The sequence below is a fragment of the Manacus vitellinus genome, unplaced genomic scaffold, assembly GCF_001715985.3.
Source record: "Manacus vitellinus isolate BGI_N305 unplaced genomic scaffold, ASM171598v3 scaffold_20_pilon, whole genome shotgun sequence".
NCBI classification, from domain to species: domain Eukaryota; kingdom Metazoa; phylum Chordata; class Aves; order Passeriformes; family Pipridae; genus Manacus; species Manacus vitellinus.
The window spans coordinates 600,737-626,239 of record NW_021939471.1 but is presented as its reverse complement, the minus strand read 5'-3'; the positions used below and the strand labels follow the sequence as shown (position 1 = coordinate 626,239).

Here is a 25,503-nt window from a genome sequence, read left to right as displayed (position 1 = left end):
GAATCCAGGTGAAGTGTTTACTTAAAACAGGATTGTTCTCAAGCTGAAATGGCTGAACACAGAAAACCTTCCAGCTGATGAATCTGCATTTCCCTGCAGCAGGTATAGGTGACCCCGCTCTTAGCAAATGAGGGGATTAGTGACTGAACTTCCTTTCAGCAGATCATAAACACTGTGGGAAGAAAAAAAATTAGCATCCTACTCCCAGCTGCGATGATCCACAAAAGAGATTGGCTAGTACTCACGATAGAATGCTAATTAAGGCACATTGTTAAGGGCTAAATGCTAGGCTGGGGCTTAGGTAGGTTTCCAGTCATCAGGGAACAGTGGCAGAGAATCTTGGAGAAAAGCAGATAATAGGATAGTTTGGATGGTCATTCTGGTGTTAGAAGTGTAGAGCATCTTCGAGAGATTTGCAATAGTCTTCCTGGCTGGTAGGACAGTAAATGTAGAGCATGCTAAGCATTTGAGGGAAGATTATTCAGCAAAAGAATTCATTTGAGAAAGATTATTTCCCTTTAGGTGAAAGGCATTTACTTACACGTTCCTGAAACAAGCTGCCTCAGTAGCTCTGTGGTCCCTCTCAAGGGACTGGGGTCACATTTGATAACACAGCTACAGCAAGGCAGGGGGCAGTTATCAGGGGAGAGGAGGAAATCCTCCTCTGGCGAGCTGGCAGGGATCAAGTTCCTAATAAGGGAATCGTCTCCAAATGGGGCTCTACCCTCCATTCCCAGGAAGCGTGGGCTGGGTGTGTTAAAAGAAGAGCTTTCTCTTCCTGACAGCTTCTTATGGAACTGTGCTCCCTTAATAACTGGTCCTGACACAGCACATGCACTGCACAGCAGCAGGAAAATATCCTACAAGTGTACTCTTAAAGAGAAAAGTTCAAGGAAGAGTGAAGCCAGCCCTGATTCGGTTATTTACCATCAATCAGACTGTTGCTTGGCAGGGAGTGGATGATTAGGAGCCCGAACGAGCTGAAAAGGGGCAGGAAGAGAAGTGGAGGCAGCATTCTTCCTATTTAAAGCTGCATCCCCTGAAAGGAGTGTTTGCAGACTGCGCTGGAGCTGGTGCTGAAGAAAGGGCTTGCAGACTTTGTCCTGGAATTGATGCGGAAAGGCAGAAAGACTGCCCAGCTGGCTTCATGGTGCTAAAATAACCTTACGACTCTGCACTTTTTTTGCTGCCCAGGGAGGATACATGTCTAATATCTAGGCATGATGGCAATCTGGGTACAAAGGAGAACTTTTTTCATCCTTGCTGCTTTATTAGGCCGATTTGTAACCACAAAAGCACAAGAAGAGGACGAGTATGACGGCGGTGAGTTTATCTCCCTCCCTCTAAGAAAGTTATCATAAATCCCCCCTCTTTGCATGCAGTGTGCTCGTTGTGTGATTTGGCTAGTAAGCGGAATTGAAAACCTCCGGAGCGCAAGAGGAACAAGACTTTTGCTTTTACATACTGAGAAGGGGGCAGAGAAGGGTTTTGCTCTTTGGGCTTCTCACCAGAAGACCGAAGGAGGCTTTTAAAGCCGGGTTTTGCGGCGCTCGCTGCGGGCGCAGAGCGGGAGGGGCGGTCAAAGGCCAAGTGCTGCCGTGGGGCTGAGCCCCCGCATCTCGGCGGGGCCGCGGCCGCTGGGAAGTTCCCAACAAAAAGAAGGGCTTGGGACGGGGCTGGAGAGCAGCTGGGCAAGCGAGCCGGGAGAGTAAACACTCGCAGGGCGGAGTCTTTTGCGCTGAACTACATCTGCTTTCTCACATTCTTTGTTTTAGAGGAACGCAGAAACGTGGATTCCCCTTTCTTCCCGCACACGCTCCCTTCGCCCCCTCTGGCTCCCCGTTTTCTTTCCCTCCTCCTCTCTTTCCTTCTCCGACTCGTTTCCCCCCGATTGTGGCTGGAAGGGCTGCCCGATCCCCCCGGGATGGCACAGCCTCCCCTCCGCCCGGGGCTCCCGTCGCGGTCTGTGCCGAGCTCTGCGGGGGCAGCGGGGCTGGCAAGGGGCGAGCCTGACCCGTGTAACTCGAGCCGTCTCAGGCTGCTTTATATCCGTCTTTATTTAATGTCATTTCAATGCCTGCGAGAGAGAGACTGATGGTCAGAAGGACGCGCAGTGACTGTCCTCTTTCATCGCTCGGGATGGATGTCGTCCTGTGCGCTGATTTCCTGAAATGTGAGCAGACTGGCTTTGGGACAGTCTGGAGCTATTGTATGAACGTACTTCCGAGGCTTCTCATGTGTAACAGTCCTCTTTTCCAAATTATGCCCAACAAAGGGAATTTGTAGGGCATTCGAAAGCACTGTGGGATGTACCCGACAATACAGCTTGCAGTTACTGTATCGTGTATTTTCAAGAGTAATTTTTCTTGTAACTGAGCTTGTCTGGTAATGCGCTGGATTGCATAAGCGAGGAGGAGTCAAAGCCTGATGAATAAACCAGTGCAATAATTCTGAAACTTTCGTTCTACAAAGAAAAATGAGCTTGTCCTGCCCGTGCACAGCTGCGTGAGAAGTCCCATAGAGGGGGCACTTTGTATAAACTTGCCATAAAGGGAGGCATACATTATGCATTTTTCAGTTACGTGTCATACCAAAGAAAACACTTATGAAAATATTGACTCCCCTTTTGGTATCTATTTAGTAGAAATGATAGCTTTTTTGCCAGTTTTTAAAAAAAAGGCAAAATTTATGTGAGAGTTGTGGGGGCTTATTACATGTCATTTACTTCTTTGTTGCTATTATGGAAATTATGGGATGAGCCAATAATGTAGCAACACATTTTGGGATGTACTTCCCATACACTGAAGGCTGAGGAAATGGAAAGGTACGTGGTAAAGTCAAAGAACAAAATATGTTGTAATGAATTAGTGACATCTGTTTTCACTTACTTCACTTATTCATCTTCCTGTTTGAGAATGTAATAGCTTTTGTCTACCATACATCTGAGGAAGCGCCTTCTCTAATATTCATTATATTAAAAAAAAAAACAAACCCAAAGCTATTTGAATGTGATGTGAGGGATAGTGCAATGAAGGTAGAAGTGGGGCACATCCTACACATTGGTCTGGTTTAATTGCATAAGCAAAGGATTTCAGCCTTTATTTAGTTCCTGATTGAAGCCTATAAATGCTGCAAAGTGGGCAGGTTTTTACCCTTAATTTGTCTTTGGCTTAGTGCTTGTGCAGAAGTCTAACATCAGTCAACATTGTATTGTACTGCAGGTGATTTTGTCCATACAGTTGATTCACTTCTCCCCATTCATCTAGTCAAATGTGTGACTTGAGTACAGGTAAAATAGGAAAAAAAAATACTGGAGGTGCCTGGGGAAGCAAGAAAGGCACTTCAGGAAGCTTAGATTAGGAAAAAAAAAATCAGACTTTCAGAAAATACATAAACCAGTGTTTTACCAATCATTTTTCATGAGAGTCCTAGAAAAAATGAGAAGGATTAAATGCTGACTGTCAACCTCGGCCATGGTGGAAGAAAGAAATAGTTTTTGTGGAAGTATGTTACAGAATTTATCATGATGTGGGGGGAGTGATAGGGACAGATGAGTTGAATATAATAAAACAGGTAAAGTGGTCTAAAAAATTAATGAAATAACTGTAGTACTTCTTCAAACCAAGCATACTGCTTAACAATATTATTTTTGGCACTTACAATTGTTATGCTTTTAAGTAATACCAGTTTTAATATTAATTTTTTTTCTCTTGGAGCCATTGCGGATATCTGTTTTGCTCAAGAACTCTTGGCTGGCAGTGCTACATGGTGCATGCACTGCTACATGGTGCATGCACTTAAGAAAAACAGGCACTTTCAAGCCTAGTATAGCAAAATTGGACGTTTTGAGACTGACTGCTTAAATGTGCCTATTTAAAAGTTATTTATAAATAAGGTCAGCACTGTGAAATCCCAGAAGGACTGAAAGATCCTGGTTTTAAATTCTGTCTAGAGACCTAGTTTAGTTCAGAAGTGCAGTAGGGTCAAAAATTGCCCAGGAGATGGCTGAAATTATGTGCCATTTAAGCACTGAATACTTGGAAGCCCTGAATCTTGGGTGTTGGGTTTTCCACACACTGTCCAATCCTTCCTTTTTCCTTAGGGCTTAGGATAGAGAAAACTACTAGCAGAAGCAATGTCTGCTTCTGGGATCCTTTCCCAACCACTTGTGAGTGTAAATGTGATGGCTTTTTTTCAAAAGAGTTTTTAAAAAAAATTATAAATGCACCTTCAGTGGAAAATCAGTAAACTTGAATCAGATCCAAAATTGTGGAAATCACCTTGTTCAAGAAGCATTGCCTGCAGATTCCACATGAGCGTGGGCAGGGATGGTTTACTGCCTCCATCTCCCATACTTCTTACTGCAATCCTATACTTGCCCTTAGGTTCTCATCAGTTTCTGCAACAAAACCTTGTCTGAATTTTGTGGTGAATTATCTTTCCCTGTCCCCCTCTTGTGGTGTCAACCCTACTTCAGCTGAGATCAGTGCGAGCCCTGGTATTGATTTAAAAGTATCTAATTTGCCTTGTTTGACAGCATGAGCAAACAAAAACAAAGAATGGGCGCTGTTCTGTTTGAATTAATGATCCTCATTGCTGCCTTTGAATTCTCAAGGTCTTTCATTTTGTCTGGAAACCATGCAAAGGAAAGAGGAGAATGGACTGGCTTTAATGGAGACAGAAACAGCTCAGCTGGTTTAATGGGGGCTATTAAATGTGTCCATTATCCCCTCATGACATTGGAGACATTATCTTCATGGAGAAAAGATGTTACTACATTGCACAGTTTCCATAGTGGGGCAAGTGTTCGGAATACTATGACAGGTGAAAGTCCTCTGTAGCTATGAGAAAGTAAGAGAATGACTGAGCATTCATGCCAGATGCTGCTTTAGGTTTTTATGGATTTTTCATCTTTGTAAAGAGTCCTCACAGCTCCTAAGGAGAATGGCATGTATGAAAGGTATTCTGTATGAATGATATCCTATCATTCTGTATGAACGGGGAAAAAACCCCGTTTTGCCACTTCTCACAGTCTTAGCGAGGTTCTGATGATACTTAGAATTACGGAATAGTTTAGATCCTGCTCTTGTCTGTGAACTCGCTGCAATTCCCTTGTCCAGATCATTGATAAAGATGTTAAACAGGATTGGACCCAACACTGAGCCTTTGGGAACACTGCTAGTGCCTGTCTGCCAACCAGATGTAACCCCATTCCCCACCATTTTCTGGCCTGGCCATCCAGAGGGTTTTTTACCCAGTGGACAGTGCACCCATCCGAGCCACGAGCAGCCAGTTGCTCCAGGAGCATGCTGTGGGGAACAGCATCCAAGGATTTACTAAGTTCCAGGTAGACAACATCCCCAGCCTTTCCCTCCTTCACTAAGTGGGTCACCTTGTCATAAAAGGAGATCGTGTTGGTCAAGCATGACCTGCTTTTCATAAACCCATGCTGGCTGGGCCTGATCCCCTGGTTCTTCTGTACTTGATTCTTTTTTTTCTCCCCCCAAATTTCCAGATCCCCAGATCACTTTCTTATATCTGTATTCTGCTTTCTTGGTGAGAAAGAGTGCATGTGTGTGTGCATGCATGTAGGTACCTGTGTTTCAGGGCCTAATCACAGCAAATAACTCAAACCCAGAAATTATTACAGCTCTAAACAAGCAGAAAATGGGAATTCAATATCTATTTAAAAAAAAGTCATAATCCTTTGGGGACTAACTCTTTGACTTTTGAATATTTGGCTTTCCTGACTGTAAAAGGGTGGAAAGGAGACTCTACACAGAAATTTCCACAAGAAGAGTTCTCAGGAGGATTCCTTCTGCTCAGACTGAGCAAGCCTTTCATCAAAACTCTAGAATACATAAAATTGAGGGTCATGTTAAGCTATCCACATTAACTTGCATTTTTTTTTGAAAATACCTTTTGACTGAAGAATAATTGCATGCCGTGTTTGTCAGTGCAGGCATTTTTTTCCTATAATGTTTACAAATATAGATTGTTGCCCTAGAAACCAAATGGTCATTTCATGCTCTTATTCGCATTTTGACCCGTTCAGTCTTCATTTCTTGGTGAAGTCCTTCCATCCTCCCAATTTGTTTCAGTATGATAATGTTCCATCAGCTTGATTTGTTCATGTAAAACACGTAGGATGGGTTTAAAAATAGTTCAACATAAGTTAGTTAAAAATAAGTCTTTTTCAACTTGCTAACTCTTTGAAGTTTTCAGAAAAAAATAAATGTCCACCAATCCCCTTGACTGATTATAAATGTACCTAGGAAACCCTGCTTCGGAACAACTCCTGGTGTTGAAGTTGTATATACTGTATGAGTAAAGTAAGCTGGTTTTTGGTGTTCTCTGAGAAAAGAAACACAGGGATTTTTGTGGTATGTGCAGGAAAGCAGAAACTCTGAAGGTAGATCTTCATGCAACACTGTGATCCTTTAAAAAAAATTAGCAGATGTTCATGGCCTGTGTACAACTATTTTTCCATATACAGGGAAAGGCAACAAACTCTGTGCCAAAAAATAACAAAGTAATAATAAAAAATAGTCAAAATTCCAGCTGGAGGCATGTGATCTATCCTTATATGTGTACTGATTGTTTCTCTCATGTTTGTCATTGTGACCCTGCACATTTTTGTGTGTAAAGTCCTGATATAATTTTCTCAAAAATTCTTCTTAGAAAGAATAAATCAAAGTGCTAATCCACTGGATTCTCAGTTGGGTCAAGGAAGAGAGACGGGGTTTGCACTTTGACTTATTTTATACACAACCCCCCCTATTCTTAATCTAATGCACAGGGCAAAACCAAGTATCCCTTAGTGTAAAATGAATAAATTAATCAGATTAACTTGGAATTTCAGTATTTTACAAAGCCTTCTTGGAGTTTGAACTTTCAGAGCATGAGGAAGGATTGTTGCACTGCCTGAAATCTCAAACAGCAACAGACCCACCTTGTTCAACCATCGTTTGAATGCCCTGGTGAGACTGTCACGTGCAGAGGGTCAGGTATAATTTGAACTGGAATGTCCCATGCATTAATTCCAAGCTTAATGAGGAAAATGAGTTTCTTCAAATAGTATAAAATAAGAAACCAGGTGCTTTCAAGCTGGAGAAAAATGGCTTATAAGTCACGTAACACTTTGAGGAATAGAGGTACCCCAGAGGATGGCATCGTGTACTGTATATATCTTTTATGTAGTCAGTGTCAAATAATGTGTGTACAAAAAATACCTTTTCTCTACATTTTTTTTTTGATGATTCTACACTTTTCCTAACTTAAATTCAGAGAAATTTGAAATGTTAACGCTGTTGCTGAACTACCAGGAGGGATAAAGCAGTAATACCGTCTATAGAATTTTTTTCAGAAAATTCTTATTTTATAATTTGCTTTATAATTATGAAAACAGTAACAGGCAGGAAGCTTTGGATGCTGATAAGCCCTCCACGCTGTGGCAATTAAAATATCCAAACCATTGCTTACAATTATCTCTTCTTGGTAAGCAACATACATTTTTCATAGCCTGCTGTGCTGTCTTTTATTCTTGCAGTGAGAAAAAATTCCGTTATTCCACTATCCCACCCGTATTTGCTGAGGAAAGGTCATGTGTTATATAAGCAGGGAGACTAAGAATGATTGTCAGAGGGCCAGTGGCAGGATGCTCTCTGTGCAGGGAACTTCTATTCACGCAGACCCTTGGGATCCTGTTTGCATTAGCTACTGGAGATAGGTCTTGTCTTTGGAGAACTGTTCCAAGGCTGTTCCTTGTCCATGCTGCTGCCAGCTGAAACTTGACTGGGGAATTTGCATTTTTCTGCAGCTTTGTGTGAGTGGTGAGGCTGAGAGGACAATATGATGAAGTTGTTTCTATACTGAAAAACTCCCATGGTGTTTTGTGTCTTTACTAGTTTTCATTTATAACCTTTGGACTATGTAGTGGTGGCATGGGAGGTCTGAAGAATTAATTTGAATCTTTGTGCCCCTGTTCTTTGGATAATGTGGCTGAATAGAAGTACTAACAGCGACTCTGATACTGCTGGCAGGAATTCAGAATTTTGGACATGAACTCATTTAGAATAAGAACACAAGAATAAACTGTCTCCCTGAGGCCTGCTCCCTGCTGTGCAGTAGATGTCTGGCACAGAAGGTCCATACAATATCTTCTCCAAACATTCTTTGGTCATTAAATGCTTGCCAGCATCTTCAGCAAGCTGAAATGAAGGATTATAGGCATAATGACAGTATAGAGCAGGAAGCGATTAAAGGAGATAAAAGGAATCATCAGAGGATCACAGAATGATTTAGGTTATTTAGGAAGTGACATTAAAGATCATCTTGTTCCAACCTCCCTGCCATAGGCAGGGGCACCTTCCACTAGACTGGGTTACTCAGACCCCTGTCCAACCTGGCCTTGGACACTTCCAGAGATGGGTCATGCACAAAATCTCTGGGATTTTGTGCCAGTTGCCTCTCCTCCTCACAGGAGAGAATTTCTACCATATAACTAAACCTGTTCCTTGTTTGAGAACTGTCCCCAGCCAGCTGTATTACTACAGGTAACCTAAGAGGTTATGCTGGGCACCCTGTTAAAAGCAGTTCTCTCTCTTCCAGGAAACCATAGACAACCTTGATTGGTATTAAATCACTTTTTAGCCTGAAGTCTCATGCCTTCTGACAGGTTAAATATCCCAGAAGGTCAAGAAAAAGTATATAAGGAAAAAAAATCAAAGCAGAAGCAGTGAACACAAGCTGGCCTTCCTTGATTGCCTGTTTTACGCTCAGTTTTCCCCAAATATTTTCTTTACTGGGTTCTATAAAATCTTTTGATCTAGTAAAAATGTGATGTATTGCAATAGTAATTGCTATCCTATGATAATAATTTATGTCTTATTTTCTATCTACCATAAAGTGTTTGGATTTTTTTCCCCACAGCTGCAGTGCCTCAGGTTTTCCAAATACTGATCCTCACATGTTTAATGGTTGGATAACAGCATCCCATGGCACATTGTTGAGATAAATAATTGAAATAAGAAGAACTTCTGTTAGACCAGGATATAGCATTAGGTTTATGAGGTGCCAGGATTATCTAGCCATCTTCAAACCATCCATGCTATTCAGAAAAATCCAGTTGCCCTGAATTATGAGCATCCAGTTAGACTTGAATTATGAACTATAATTATAGGTGACAAGTCATATAATCGATAAACATGTATTATTTTTATTATTTGTGATCAAGTATGATCTATTTTTGGGCTTCTCACATCAGTGATGAGCCTCTTGGTAGAAAAGAAACCATTGGGTAGCTTGGGTCATCTCACTCCTCCAAGGCTCCTGGAGGTTTCCTGCAATTCCTCTGAATAATCCTCAGTGTGTCCAAAGCTCAGAGAACAGAAGACAAAGGGAAGCAAGAGTCAGGAACTTCCAGAGATGTGTCAGGTTTGTGGTGGGGTTCATAACTCTTGAGGAGTCCTTGGGTCCATGTAACAGAGGAGTTATTGCCCTGTTGTGACTTTGGGCTGTGGAAAAGGAGTGGAAATAGTCTGCATCTTCCATTCCTTCAGAGGCATAGACAAAAAGTAGTATCCTACCTTTTCTCTGTATTAATTTTCCACCAAAGGAGTGAACTGAATCTTGAATTGTCTGAGGAGTGAGGTGGAATGCAAGTGACAATAACTTCTGAAGGCATGGTTAAGACTCATAGCCTTTGCATTAGAATCATAGCACAAAAGACTCCAGTTTGTTGGGCCCTTTTTTTCTGTTTGTGTTTTCGTTTGTTTTGTTTTGGGTTTTTTTTTTGTTTTTTTGTTTTTTTTTTTAATCTTAGAAAAAAAAATCCACTTCAAATTTCATGCACTAGAAAAAGAACACAACTCTAAATGTAGATATCTGTAATTTGGAACTCTCATATCTGAAGTGTTTGGGTCTGTAAAGCTACCAGTAAATTTTTAAAAGAAAATCATGTATGTTATTGTGTGTTAAATTTTAAAGTAGGGCGATATAGAGTGTGTTATTTTATATATATATATATGTATATATAATCTTACCTATAAAATGTATATATATGCATCACACTACATATATGTAAGTGTGATGCCTTCCCAGTGTATGGGAACTACATTGCAAAGCAAATGCATCTCAGTGGTGAAAGTAATGGAGGATGATTTCCAGATGTTTAAATGTTTGCTTTGGCAAGAGTCAGAAAGTCCTGGAACATGCATTGGCGGCAACAAAAGGAAGGGAAGAACCTGATGTAAGAGGCACTGAGCCTGGTGAAAAGTGAAGCAGAACATGGAAAATGGAGCCATGTGGGGAAGGAAGAGCCAACATGACACTATGGCTGCTCTGACAGCACCGAATCCTGGAATTAACCCAATGACTGGCATCGTGCTGGAAACCTACTTCAAAAATTAGGGCTGACGTCAGACAAATTGTCCTTTACTCACTTTTTATTTTGTTTTTTTTTCTTTCCCCTGGAGGAAATGTTTGCTGTAACGATTGAAAATTTTATCTAGACCTGGATGCTGAGCTTGAGTAACTCGGGCATACTTTGATTTTACATTATTACTGTGAAGTGGAGGGCCATCCTATGAATTTGTGTGGTGCTGAGCACAAAGCATCCTTGATCTCAAACGAAGCCTTAGGGCACTGCTGTAGTACACATACTGAGTCATTGTGCTGATAATACATTTCTGGAATTGCGTGGATTTTCACGTGGAAGGGCTGACTGGTTTCAGAAGTGCAATCTGGCTCCTCAGCAAAGAAGTCTCTGGTAGTGAATCACCTGTAAGGTTTCAGTAGGTACCTCTCTGTGGGGCTGGCTGTCTTTGTAGTGTACACATCAAAACTCTGCAGCTTTACCACATTACAGCAAACTGCTCACTATTCTTGTGCATTTTTTTTTTTAAATTTGTTATCATTTTTTTCTTTTGGTTTTTTGGTATGATGGGGAGAGAAAAGCTAAATCTTGATTTCTTCAGGCTGTGCATGTCTACCCTTATGACGAGTGCCAGGGCCAATCAACGTGTGTGGCACTGCTCTAATTTCTATTAGTGAGATCATTTTGATGGTTTTAAAATTGAGGGTATGGAGCACTTAGTTCTTGAGGTTGGCTTTTTTTTTTTTTTTTTTTTTTTACTTTTTCCAGCTGTTCTCTGTTTCTTTGAGCCTTTCCTGGTTTCCTAGGAAACTGCTGCAGTAAGGAATTTGTCTATTTTACAGGCACGGTGCAAGATAGGCAGTTTATTTTATTTATGTTTGGATGTAATGAATACAGAGAGTAAATATTTAGTTATGTAAATCTCCCATTCAGGAGAGTACCTTACTTGAGGCACGTGAATGGTCTTATTTCTAGTAATGAGGTGACTAATCTGTTTGCCCCCTAATGAATGAAAACTGTAATTATTTCATTTTTTTGTTTAAAAGAGGGCAACAAACTTCAGGATCTATTTGCCTGAAGTAAGATTTAATTAGGAGGAATGATGCAGCAGTAAGTTATTTGTAATAAGAGTAGTTATCTTAAAAATCTTTTATCATTTATACTGACATTTTTTCACAAATTCATGTGATTTTGACTGAAGGTTTCTTCCTGTCATGAGTAAACATCAACACACAGACAAAGCCCAGTTTCTGGTTTCATGGGAAATCAGGGGAATCTCAGTGGCTTTGGTTTGAGTTTGCTTTGTGCTCGAATCTTACACAAAATGGTCCTTATATCATCTCTGTACATAAGAACATGGAAGTTAAGGCTTTGGGGATTCTAAAGGTGATCCCTGTGCTTAATATGGTAGATGAACTCCTGGTAAATTTTCCATGAAGCTACAAACTATTCAGTAGAGGCTTAAGTTTGGGGCAGAATTAAGCAAGCCTAATCTAGATAGTGACATTTGGGGTGTGTAACATCCTGATCTGTAGCTCTGCCTGGAAGAATGCTTTGGGACCCCTTGGCTGGAGTGATGGCACCAGGAGGGAATGTGACTCTGCCTGGAAAGGAGGTGCTCCTGTGGTCCTGTTTTCTAACAGGATTCAGCTGTGGCTTAGTCTAAGTCCTATAAATGTCAGCGAGTGTTGACTCAGTGCCATGAGAAGAAACATTCTGATGTAACAGTTCCCTGCCTTTCTCTTACTGGGACTGGAATCACAACTGAGCAATTCCTGACACGCACACGATTTCAAAATGCCATGGAAGACTGTGAACTCCTGCTGCTGCTCTCCATGTCTGCATCCAGTGTCTCTCCATGTCTGCATCCAGTGTCCCTGCTTTCAAAGCCCAAGTTACATCACTGGTACCACCTGCCAAGCAGAGTTCTCTCGAGAAAAGGAGTAATGCATTTTACTTGTGCTGTTTTTTGGTTTTTTTTTTAAGTCTACTTATCCCATCGGTTGAGTGTTTAACCATCTGAAGGGGTTTGTAAATGTAGCTAAAATACAGCACTGTTTTTGAGATAAAGCTGGTCTGTGGGCTGAAGGATGCATTGAAGTGGAAACGTGAGCTGTTGGATAGTATTGTTACCCAGACTTAGTAGCCACCCATACTCTAATTAGCTGGGACAGCTCCTGAAGTCTGTAGCTTCATCAAATAATTACCAAAGGGCTTTGCTCTTGGAGGCAGCTGGGAGACCCTGGGCAGCAGTTCCTGTAATGAATTACAGTGGAGGTATAGGATGTCCTGAGGCCGTGCTGAAAGATTGTTCTCCAGTTTGTCTTTCTATTTACACCCTCACACAAGAAAAAAGGCCTGGTTTTAATGGATCCCTGTTATCGCCCAATATAATCATATAAAACTGAATCTGGTTAGGATTAATGGAGTGGTTCATCTTCTGACTTTCAGTTGTTTACTTTGAAAGCATAGATTTGGGGCTGGCTTAGCAAAAGGATACACTTCTACTAAAATTAGTTTCCAGTATGTCAAAACTGTCACCTTATACTTTTGGTCACCAAAAAAAACCCACCAAAAAAACCCAAAAAACAAACCCAGAGAAATCAGAATTATTCTTTTACCCCAAAGTGGATTTTATTTCTTTATAAGTTGGCTAAATGACTCTTCATCTTATTCTTGTGTGCGTGTGCACATACTCTCCTCTTTTCTTTTTTTTCTTAAATCTCCCCCTTTTTGGAGACTGAAAGACTGAAATTCCTCCTTGACGTTTGTGAGACTTAGGGAATTCTAAGTCATTTGTTTATATGATGGAATGCAGTTCACAACGAAATGTAAATACCAGCACTCTGATCCTCTTGCTTTTGCTTTTGTTTTGATGTAAAACTGTTTATTAAAATGGCAGAGCAAGCTTTAGGACATTTTGTCAGTCAGGCAAGACAAATAGCTAATTATTATGAGCCCTTTTGATATCTAACAAACTGTGAAGTTTGAGGCTAGGTCTTGCTTAGGCCTGGTTCTTTCAGTACTAGTCTCAGTAGGTAGAAGGCAAGGTTTTTTTCCAGGGGTGGAGTGGTGTAGGTTTTCTTAGATTTTTGAGGGAACTGGGCATTGTTTTTTCTCTTTTTTCTTCCCCCTGGAATAATTTAGCATAAGGAAGATGAGGATTTGACAAATGATTTCAGAGCTAGTGCAGAGGAAGCTTCTCTTATCCCTTTGTGTGTCCTGTTAAAGCAATGCTCCTGGGACTGCTAGCCTTGCTCTGAGAAGACAACAGAAATGGTGTCAGACAACTGTGGCTAAGGCAAGTTTAATAAAAGAAATTACGTATGCTTCTGGCTGATGATAGTCTCTGTCCCACTGAAAAACTTAGCTAATACCTTCAGTTTGATTAGAAATAGAGTGACAATGTTTCAGGAATACAGATATGAAAAAGAAGAAACATCTGCTGTGTAATTTGTAGGTTATTACAGATGCTATGCAATTTTAGCAATTATATTTTCTGTGTAATGCAGCACAATACCTTCAGGCATCTAAAACGTTTCTTTCAAGTCTTAATGAACTAAACACAGCCTTTGTTCCTGAGGATGATGCAGGTATGTGCCATACTTCATGTGTTGCTCTGCTGTGTGTTTTTGCAGCCCAGTAGCAGATTTGAGGCTGGGAGAAATTGCAGATCTATCTACTATCCCTAATGATAGATGTACTACTAAAGAACACAAAGTGTTTCCTCAAAATGCCTTTTTTTCTCCCCATGTTCTAGCTTATGCTACTTTTCTTGCTGTGGGTTTGTTTTTTATTTTCCTTCTCTTTATTTGAGTTCCCATCCTGTGGGAAACATGTAGGAGCCTGCAACCAGATAGCTCTGGGTTTAGAAATGAAATTCTCTTCATGCAAAGTGCCTGAAGGGTAATGTTTTCCTTTCAGTCCAAATAAATGCATAATGAGTTTTCCAGCACCTGTGCACTCACTGCTCTATGGTGAGGAGTCTGACATGCTTGCAGAAATTCACGTTTTCATAGCCTGTGGAATTTCTGTTATGTCATATATGATTAAAGCTTATGGTGTGTGTTGTACCAGTGCTTTAGACAGTGCTTATTCAGAGAAACTTTCTGCAGGAAGAACTAGGACCAGTATGTACCCTAATTGTGGTGTTTGATCTGGGCATGAATATTCCCTATCTAATAAAAAGGAAAAATTTGCTGATTCCTTGAACAGGCTGGTATATATGTTACTCTGGCTGCATAAGAATGTTAAGAAGAACAGAAGAGAGAATAGAAAAACCTTAAACATATTACAAGTATTTTTAGTCCAAAATGACTTTTCATTTTTGATTAAGGAGTATTCTCTCTGAGTCATCCAATGTTTGAGTTATTGGTTTTTATAGCATATGAATAGTTCAGCAATTACCTGAAATTAATAATCTGTCACGTAGGAAAGTTTCTTACTCAGTTTAAAGTGCTACCTATGTTAATAACAAATTAATATTAAAGAAGATGGTACTAGGACATCAGATGCTTGAGGCCTGATTCAAAGGGAGTAAGTTTGTAAAGCTACTTTTGGAGCCTATGTGAAGCACAGCCTAGCTCCTGTGCAATGTACCTCTGAGGCAGTAGTACAGGCCATTCTGGGCTCTTCAGCTTGATACTAAACTGCCAAGGAAGAAATAAGGTTTTTGTTCTTCAAGCACTGCTGGCCTCTTTAACAACATTTTAATATTCCTGTATAACCTGGACTTCATTTCTGGGTTATTTTGGAAGTATATTGCTCCATCATAGCAAAATGGTGCCTCCTTCCAAACCAGCCCACAGGCCAATGAGTTATGCCTGAAGTTTTTCGTGCCTGAAGGACATTGCACTGCTCATAGGTAGGGGAATGGAAGCACAGAGTGAGGAGACATCTGTTTCCATCTGCCTGCTGATTCTGAGTATTCCTTTTGGATACTGATAGGGAACACTCAGTAAGGAATGTTCTCCCTACAGATTAATTCACGCAGTGACCTCTTGCTGGGTCGGGGTGTTTCACAGTGAGCTCTAGGCACCTGTGTTACATCAGGAATGTTTAATTGCGTAGCTCCGTTGCAGGATGACGTCCTGCAAAAGGCTGTCGCACATTTTTGCATGCTCTCCTGTTTGAAAGAAGATGCTTCTGTTGCCAGAGGGATGATTTACATGGACGCTATCCTGTACTTTCATTGTTTACCACCAGATGTGCATCTGGGATTGAAATTATTGCCCTTGAGGTACTCTGAGGAGTAATTTTGTTCTGAATCAAGCAGTCACAGGCTTTGTACCTTACTAGTTGGCTCTTCTGCCTCTCTGCCTTTATCACTGGGCTCCTCAGAGCATATTCTTTTCGTGGAGAGCTCGCCAGGAATGAATGAGGCCTGTTTTTCATGTTGACCTCAAGTTGTGTGTAATTACGTAAATCCGGCCAGACGTAACAATGAGGTGTGCATAGAAAATGTACCTCATGGATGGATTTGTAGAGCTCACAGTGCAGTTGAAATGACATAGTTAGTTATGGGAAAGGTGTGGTTGGTTGTGCTCCATGCTGTGCCTTCCCTCAGTTCTGTGCCATGAGAGAAACACATTGCCTGTATCAGCACTGCTGTGAGGTTCATTATTTCCATGTTTTGGCTAGAAAAGGTATTACTGAACAGTAGGAATGGCTTTCTGTCTCTCTTTAATACCTTTACAATAATGTTTACTTTCCAATTCTAGAAATTTTAGCACAAAATGTATTTCTTCTATTTTTCTTTCAGTCAATCAAAAAATTCATTGCTCTGTATTTATGAGCATCCCCTACCTGCTCCAGACAGGACCGTGACCCTGCAACTCAGAGCTCAGTTAAGAGCAGGGAATTAGGAGACTTCAGAAGGTACAGTTTCTCTGCAAAGCCTGAGTAGGACGATGGAGGGAACTTCACTCTGACAATGTGACATTTACTTAGGGCAGGATTTGGACTTGCATTTGGCTGTACTGCCCTCCTGCCAAGCTGTCCCCTTCTCAGGGTGAGAAACACATTTTGGGCAGAGAAATCACTTTTATTTGGCTAAGAAATGGAATTTCTTCATTTCATGTGCCAATTTTTCTTGCTCTGAGCAAGATGAACAGCGACCATTGTGTTCCTGCTCCTTCCTTGTGCCCCACCCGACCTCAGCTTTGTCTCTGGTGGTCTCCTTCCAGCACTGGTTCAAAGTGGGAATTCCCAAATTCTTAATTTCTCCTTCACTCCAAATTTGTTTTTATTGTAGGTAAATTGCTTTGAGGGTGAAAATGAAGAGCTGGTTTACTTAATATATATCGATTCCCACTTATGAAACAATTAGAAAACCAATGACTGATTGATGGTCCTAACTGGGATTCTGAGTTGATTTCTAGTTTGGAAAAGCTAAACAAACAGGTCAGTTTTTATTGTTTTCCTTGATAGGTCAACAGGAGAGTAAGAAAAGTGATTAATTTCGAATTAATGTTTTGAACAGTGAAATTTTATTCTCACAACTAAGCTGATTGTGAAGTGGAAATTTCATTCTGGTATGTTTGGCACCGAACTACCAACCTTAGATATTTTACATGTAGTGGAAATACTTTTCTAGAAGTAGGCATTGAAATAGCTTGTGGAAGAGCCACCTGTGCAGATTTATGTATAACTGAGATGATAAACACTTTCTTTGAATGTAATACTAGCAGGTTTATTGCACAAGGAAAATTTTGGGTGAGAAAATGGGGACTGAAACTTTTTTTTTTAATACAGCTCTCAGGAACCTCACATATTTTGTTTTTCCTCTGGTCTGCAGTATGTAAATTCAGAGCTTGGGAATGAATGGTCTTAGGAAAATTGCTTGGAAATTTCACCCATTCACCTGCAGAGGTTGTGCCTGGCTTTGGTGCTGAAAGCCAGGAGCAGATACGGATCCAAGGGTGGCATCCAGACTGCCATCTTTGTGATTTCTGACATCGACACAGAACCAGTGAAATGAAGTCAAACCACCATTTATTTACTTCAGCCTTCATGAAAAAGGCCTGTCCCAGGCTCTAGGCAACCTGCCATCCATTATCCACACAATTCATAACAACAAAAAGCAGTAAACCATACCCATGTCTGCCAACTGCCTTGGCTTAGGGGAAGTGAAATCATCCAACCTCTCGTGTTCCCTTGGGCCCTGCAACTCGGCCCCTATCAAACATTTGTTCCAGAGACAAGCTATGTCTCTGTTGGAGTTAAAAATGTACATGTTAATATGTTCCAACAGATCGTGAAATTTCCTAGCTTAGAAAGCTGGCTGTGCCAAGCTCCTCTTCTATAGACTGTAATTTCCTTTCTGAAGAGAGAAGAAGCATCTGGACCTACTCAGTCCCCAGTGCAGAGCTCGTCCACGTCAGCAAACTGAAGCTCCAGTGTGACTGCCCAGGGTCAGCTGTCGACTGCCTGGAATCTCCTTATTAAACAAGCCCAGAATTTTGGATGTGGACCAACCCCCCAGAACTGAACATGCTGGGACATTTGAAAAGTCCTGTTTCTGTACCAGAAGTTGGTTGCAGAAGGTCATCGATGTGTGCTCTGAGTCTCAGACTTCAAGCACAAAACCTTATCCCAGCATAGCAAGGATTAAAAACCCAATTAGTGGAGGGGTCCGCTTTCATTCATCTTGCCAGTAGACAAGGGGATAGACTGTGCCTAACTTTTGTGATCCAAATCAAACTGTCAGTTTAAAATTATCTTGGTTTCTTTAGAAAAGTTTGTTTAAAACTTACATTCTCAGCCACCGTTGCTTGGTAGAAATTTTCCAATAATTAAACTTCTGTCAAAGGCCATACCAGAATTGTGGTAATATAAAGTCATAATGTATTTGGCATGAATGATAGATTATTAATTTTGAGGAGAGCATGGTGTGATATCTAATTTCAGTCCTGGTTGTGTCTCCATGGTTCTTTCTAGATGACTATTCTTTTGACTTTGCTGAGAGAAAATACAATAACATTATTCTTGGCATCAAATTAACCCAAGGATTGTTGGCTACTGACATTCTAGGGTAGATGGAGATATACAAATGGGATCCTCAGTACACATTAGTCAGGGAGATTGGAACAAGCTGCTTCCACTGGAGAATTGTCTCCTGGCCTTATTGCCTCACAAAACCCCAACTCCAAACCCCAGACTAAAAACCCAACATCAGTCTGCATTTTCTGATTGTCAAGGTGCTGTGTTGGAAGCCAAGTCCCACCCAGCACATTTCTGAAAGGCTTAGTTGAGCAGTACTGGAACTGGTCACATCTGCAGTGGATTCTCTGGGGTTAGTTTTCAACACCAAATAATTTTGCAGTATAATTTTCCTTTGATTGCAGTTTCATACTCGGGTAAGTAATGCATGAAAAAATGTACTGTCAAGTCAGATCATTTGACTTACTGTCCTGACATTTCTGTTTGGATGAGGCAGATCTTGGAATAGATCTTCATCTGGTGTAAATTACGGTGCTACCATTACTTCAGTGGAATAACTTACTCAAACCAAAGGTCTGCAACTTTATCCAGAGACCAAGTGTGCAAAAGGCTCGAGTTTTTTCCCCCATTGTCTGTAAAATTATAATGTATTAATGGCTGGAGGGCTCCTAGTGTGGTGGGTGATCTGCTCGTTGTGGTGTGTATGCCTAATGCTCATCATAGTTAGGATCCATGCCATGAAAATATTATCCTTGTTAATGTTTACCTTGCATGTAAAGTACATCCAAGAATTTGGAAATATTCCCTCCAGGCTGTAATTCAGGGATAGGAGGAAATCTCATAACACGCACACTTTTAAACTGGAAAAACAACAAATAAATGTAAGAAGTTGTTGTTTTCTACTTTTTGGGTCCTCATCCAATACACCCCTGAAAAGCCTGAATTAAGGCTTGGATTAGGGCCTCATTCAGTTGTTGGGATGTTTTTTTTTTTCTGAGTCTCACAGTTCTTTTTCCTAATTGGAAACCGCAAAAGAGAACCTTTTCTTCCCTCCTGGGTGAGAAGCTGGGCTCAGTTTTGGCCTCGTATTGAGTGGTCAGTTGATGCTGTTTCACATATTATTTAATGTTATGCATGAAAACAAGTGAATTTAGAGCCCTCTGAGGTTTGCATCAGAGATAAAGACTATGGGTAATGAAACAGGCAAATGTCAGTGTATTAATTCCCATTCTGTAGTAGGTAAGTTAGTATTTTCACTGACACCACTGTAAACTTTTTGAGAGAGGACCAGTTTTTTTTTGCCGATCCCTCAGGAGTTGAGTAAGTCCTCTCTAGGATTCCAGGTGTTGCCATAAAATAGATTCTGTGAAAAAAGTAGTAAAAAAATTACTAATAATACTACCTGAAAGTAACCATAGACTTGCTTGTCTCTTCCTGATTGAAATGTTTTATAATTTAAATAAAATATTGGGTGTCATCAAGCTTATGATCCAGTAACATGAATAAAATCAGGCAAATTTTGTCCATGGATAACCATGTTGTTCTTTCCCATGTGTTATATCAGACAGAAAAGCAACTGATAAGATTAACATCCAGATAAGTGGACTGTATTTATATGAAATTCTTGAGATCATGCAATCTCCTGGAAGTGTAGAAATTCCCTGATTGCTATGTGGCACTTCTTATTAGACTGGGGCAAACTCTGAAGCATGTATAAATGAACCTGTGTATGCATGCATACATGGGACAACAGTAAAAAATGTTTATTATGTTGATGAATGAATATTTGAGGGTATCATTTAAAAGGAAAACAAGACATTGTGAATGTTGGCATAGTGAGATATTATTTCTTTTCTTTCCCAACTTTTATGGGAACATTTAGGAATAATTTACGCTTTAAAAATTCTTTCTCTTCTCGTTGAATTGTACTTCCAAAGAAGAGGCAGAAAATTGTATGAGATGAATTTCAGTTGTTTTGAAAAATTAAGTTTTTATTTCAACAAACTTTATTTACTGGATAAAAATGTACTCAGAAGTCAAGCTTTTTATTGTTGGAAAATTTCTTAACGCATGTCCATGTCTGAGTATTCCTCAAATCAGTGAGAGAAACAACACCCACCTCTTCCACAGCATCTTTAACTGCTGTTCCCCAAGGCCTGTGGGACCGTTGTGCACACCAGAGCACTACCATGGATGTTTCCAGTGTTGCAGACTTGACTCAAAATTTATGTAGATGAGAAAAAATGGACACGGGGCCAAAAAATGCACAAGTCATGAAACTGGAGTGGGGAAAGAGTAAAGTCCCATGTTGGGAGGAGACATTTGTTGTTTCACTGGTTCCTTGCTTTGCAGCATCACATGCCAGCACTGAATTGTGAGGGAGGACTGGGAGGAAAAAAAAGGGGAAAAAGGAAGTATACCTTTAGTGCCTTGCACTAAATCAGCACACATTTCAATTAAATTGTAGGTGTTTTCTCTTTTTTTAAGATCTTCAATTTCTGTGCTATTTAGTGTTCTCTAGAATTGGCTCAAAGCTAAGTAATGTGGTTGAATGTAAGTTATTGTTTAATATTATGTATTGGTAAATAACACACCATGTGTTCCAGAACAAAAATAATCAAGGAAATGTACATAAACAAAGTGAATTAATGGCATGGCCTACTTTTGCAGTTAATGGATTATCATAATGAGATGAGATACTTTTTTTTTTTCTCCCTAAGTAATTATTTTCCCTTTTTTTAAACCCCCAGTTGATAAGAATAGTTTGGGAAAATGGAAATACTAAGTATGACACTGACATCGGATTTCTAAAATTCCGTTCTGACAAGTGTTTTTTTTAGTTGCATCAAATCCTGACAGAAGTGCAGTCAAAATATTTTGTAGCCACTATGGAAAGGCAGGAAACACTGTTAACCTTTGTGGGCTGTGGTGGTTATTTTTATGGCTGTGGGTTAAAACACTCTCACATAGCTGGTATGAGAAGACACCTATTTGATAATACTTAATAACTTGGCACCACATCATTTTCCATAGTTGCCTTTCCATGTGTTAACGCTGCTGCTGTTTCTTTTCCAGTGATCCAGGTGTCACACTCTGAGTTCCCTGAGGGGATGGAACCCCTGTATTGTGTCAATAAGTATTTCTCCTGTGGGTGTAATAGTAGCAGGTCCTATTTAAAAAAAAAAAAAAATTCACTTTCCATATATCTATAAATTTGTTAAAATGTTTAATTTCTATACTTATTTATTTTTGTAGCTAATTAGGGCATTCTCTGACTGCAGTGCTATAAATGTGAGAACTTAGAGTTCTATATCTGGATGCAAGTCATGTAGCTCTTCATTTGAAAGCATTTCTGAATTTAAGTGTGTTTGTCACTGTGGTCCAAGGAAAAAGATTACAGGTTGTGTATTTCTGGGGAGTCAAGAAAAAGCCTAATTAAAACTGCACCACAAAAAAGTTGTGCTTTCCCACTGTAAGGGATCTTCTTTGGTCATGATTAAGGCAGTGTAACTGTGTTTGTAGCTTTTGATCCTCTTTTCACGTGACAAAGGTTTTATCTGGGGAAATCACATTTCTCTTGAAATTGTAGGGGGGATTGACAAAAGTTTATAGAGTAGAAGAAGTAAGCAAAACTTACTTTGTAGTGTTTGAGAGTAAAATCTGTTCAAAAAGTGCAAGTAGCAAGTTTAACCCCCTCTCCCCCCCACCCCGTGGAGTATGTGTGTGTAAGAATGAAAGCAGGGGCTTCCAACTAGAGTAAAACCTTTGAGTCAGCAAGAAGTCAGTATTTCAACTGAAGCAATCACACCAAAGGATGAAAAGTCCTTGCAAAAGAACTCCTTTGAGGAAAGGACAAGGTATCAAAAACATGGGGACTGGACATTTTCGGTTGGGCTTGGTAATGACTCATGAGAAGAAATCAGCCTGAAGGAGTGCATTTGCTTGGCTGTAGTCTTCTGTCAGTCTCAAGCTTTAGTTTGTTGAGAGTGACAAAATATGACATTCAGTGTATTACAGAGACTCTTGGCTGTGAAGAGCAGGGATTGGCCACTTTCTAGTAAAACTGAAAAAAAAACCCCAGATACTTGTGGCACATCTCAGAAAAGAACAGAGATTTTTATTAATTGCAGCCCCCTTGCTTTGTGTTCTGCATCTTTAATGGAATAGAGAGGACTTTTCTAAGGCATAGAAGGGTGGGCTCTATTCTGCTTGCTGTTCCATATGGACTCACTTCAAAATCAGGTGAAAGAAAGCCAAGCCCCCTCAGATATTTTTAAGATGTGGCCAGAGAGGCAGATAAAATACAGCATCACTCTTGGAAAATTCTGGGAACAAATTTGTTTTCATGGAACAGAACTGCATGACTTCTCACAATGTATAATGAGGTTATGGTGAAATAATTACAGAATCACAGAAGATCTTGTGTTAGAAGGGACCTGTAAGTATTGTTGAGTCCAACTCCCATTTTAACATGCTTACACCAAAATCAGTGTTGTTATCAAGAAGCAAGTAAACTAAACAAAGCAATAGATTTTCAGTTTGATGCTGAAAATGCTTTCCAATTTTATAAAATCTATTAATTTACAAAAATTAGGTGTTAAATAGAATCTGGTTAAAAAAAAAATGTTGAATATGTCTTTCCAACTTAGTGCAGACTAAGGTCAAATTTCTGCAAAGTGACCTCTAGTTGGCCTGCTAAAAAAGAAAAGAGGAAGGAATGCACTTGATGAGTAGCTGTCCTCACAATATCTCGGGGTGAATAGGCCTACTATTTTGGAGAGGTAAAGATTTCAGTGTTCTAAATTGGGAGACAAGTAGGCCTGAATTTGAAAGAAGCAATTTATTTGCCCTTTTTACTTCAGGTTGAGTGGTGGTTGTACATCATTTCATTAGGAAACAACAATAAAAGAAATCTTTCCAGATGAACAAACCCAAACAAGGGACAACTTTCAAATATTCCACATTCCTCAGCTGTAATATAGGAACAAAGTAATATTATATAACCTACGGGGTTTTTTTTGAAACTTCAAAGTACTTAATATCCTTTGGTGGAATTAGTTATGTTTAAAAATATTTTATGTAAATTAAATATCTTAAAATATTGCTATTTCATGGTACAATGGAAAAAGATCTCCTTAAATTATGAATTCAAGAAATAATTTTCTTGAATATTAATCATAACAAAAATTTAGCATTCTCAAATTATATTTATACATTTGAAATACTTTAGAATATGTACATAATATATGTACAGTACAGAATTTACGTAATGCACAGGTAAGCATCCTGATCTCCTTAGGAGGAGAGCATACAGGAAACTGGGCAAAGTCTGTCTTCTCTGATTTCATTCAATGAACAGAAAAAGAAATCAATAGGAAAAATAAATTTTGAAAGAGGTATCTTAGAATTATTAACATTAATAATTTTTAGGCAGGGTATGTGCAAATCGTGTCCCTGATTCCATTATGTGTGGTGCTACATTAGATGTGTTAAGCAATTCAAAATTAGTCAGCAAATTCTTCCATTTCTCCTGAAGGCACTACGTATCAGCAAAATATTTCCTCTTTCATTAAAATTTGAACCAGCAAATGGTTCATGTTAATTATGCAAGCTGAATACCTGGTAAAAGATTTTCATGTTGGTAACACAAGAAAAAAACAAATTACGGTTTAAGGCTCTAAATAATTTTGCAACTAGAAGATTACCCGATAATTGTATTTGAATTCAAGCATCAGGTTTTTGCAAAGCCAGACATGTGCAAGCTGAAACTGGAGCTGAGACAACCCAAAACACAGGTTATTCTACACATATTAAAAACCTCCCAGCCCCATGTGTAGGTTATTCAAAAGTAGCGTGAAGCTTGCAAACCAGTGCCAACTACAATCCTGAATATAACAGCATGACCAAACCTGCTAGTGAAGCCATGTGACAGCCTGCTGGATGCAAACAGGCCTTTGCACTCCTTAGAAAAATAATTTTCCATAAGTCAAGGCAGACCCCTGAATATTGGGTAAGAGTAGCAGTCATTCACTCATGCCTGACTGCCTGACCCTCAGTGGACAGCCACTGAAGGAGGTCAAGGATGTGTCAGGAGCACCAAGTAAGGGAGTCCAGAGCAAGGAGGCAGAGCAGGAGCAGGAATGAAGGCTCGGGAATTCAGAGTTCAGCTGTATGAGGATGTACATCAAGCAGAAAGTAAACCCAACAGCCTTCCCTTATTTAACTAGCATAAATAAATGTCTGATATGTCAGGATTTCAGATGAGGAAGATTGGCTGTGAGTAGTGCAGACCTGCCAGAACCTGACAGTGAAGCTGTGTCCGGCAGCGGGCCAGGACTCGTCATTAAGCATTTTCTGTTCTCATGACCTGGAAAGGATTTTACAGCAAAATACCTGAGCTCCCTTTTATTTGTAATTGAGTTGTTTTCTACAAGGTGGGAAGGTAAATTAAGTTCAAACTGCTTGATAATGCAAAAAAGCACTGTCCCCTTCCATGTTTTTGGATCGATGCATGTGATGAATGCTTGGCACTCTGATGTTGAGTAAATGTGAATTTATTAGCCATGCATTGCTTTTATGTTGTTCTGTGTGACTACACAGATGTTTTGTGGGAGGAGGATGAAGGAGCAAAGATTTGGAAAATGTTTAGATGCTTCTGATACCTGTAATGCTGATGTAAGGCTTTCCTTGAGCGTGTGCAATTAATTAAAGCTTGGTAACTAATAAAGCATTTTGGAATGGAATACTAGAAGTAAACAAAAAGAAGGAACAATCTGATGCTGATAATAGTAGATGAGATTCATATGAAACTAAGATACAGTTGATGTTGTGTTGTTAATTAAGATCTTATTTAATTATATGAAAAGTTAGTATTACAAGTCTGAAACAAGACTGAACAGTACATTTGTTGCCAGAGATGACTTCTATTAAGCTCATATTTTATATGTGGAAGACTGTAACCTTTCAGAAACAATAGATTAGATGCAGCCAAAATGTGGGAGGATGTTTTCTGTTTGTGTGCAGGGGAGATGAGTAGACAAGCTTACAGACATGTGTGTGTAGTTACAGCATTGCAGTTTCTGCTCCCTCCTCTGTGTTAAACTTGTGTTTGAGGGTACACTGAGACCCTCCCTCAGCTCTGTGGCTGATACATGTTTGGTCCTGTTTGAAAGACTGAGTCTGCCTGC

General features: G+C 39.9%; 1 protein-coding gene across 1 annotated transcript in view; it reads left to right on the top strand.

Annotated features, from left to right (window-relative positions):
• The first annotated feature begins 735 nt into the window (after positions 1-735).
• COL5A2 (collagen type V alpha 2 chain) overlaps positions 736-25,503 on the top strand; it is a 100,163-nt gene continuing 75,395 nt past the window's right edge. Inside the window, exon 1 of the mRNA XM_029959567.1 lies at positions 736-1,323. Coding sequence (XP_029815427.1) covers positions 1,221-1,323 — 103 coding nt within the window. The 5' untranslated portion in view covers positions 736-1,220. The remainder of the gene's footprint in view (positions 1,324-25,503) is intronic.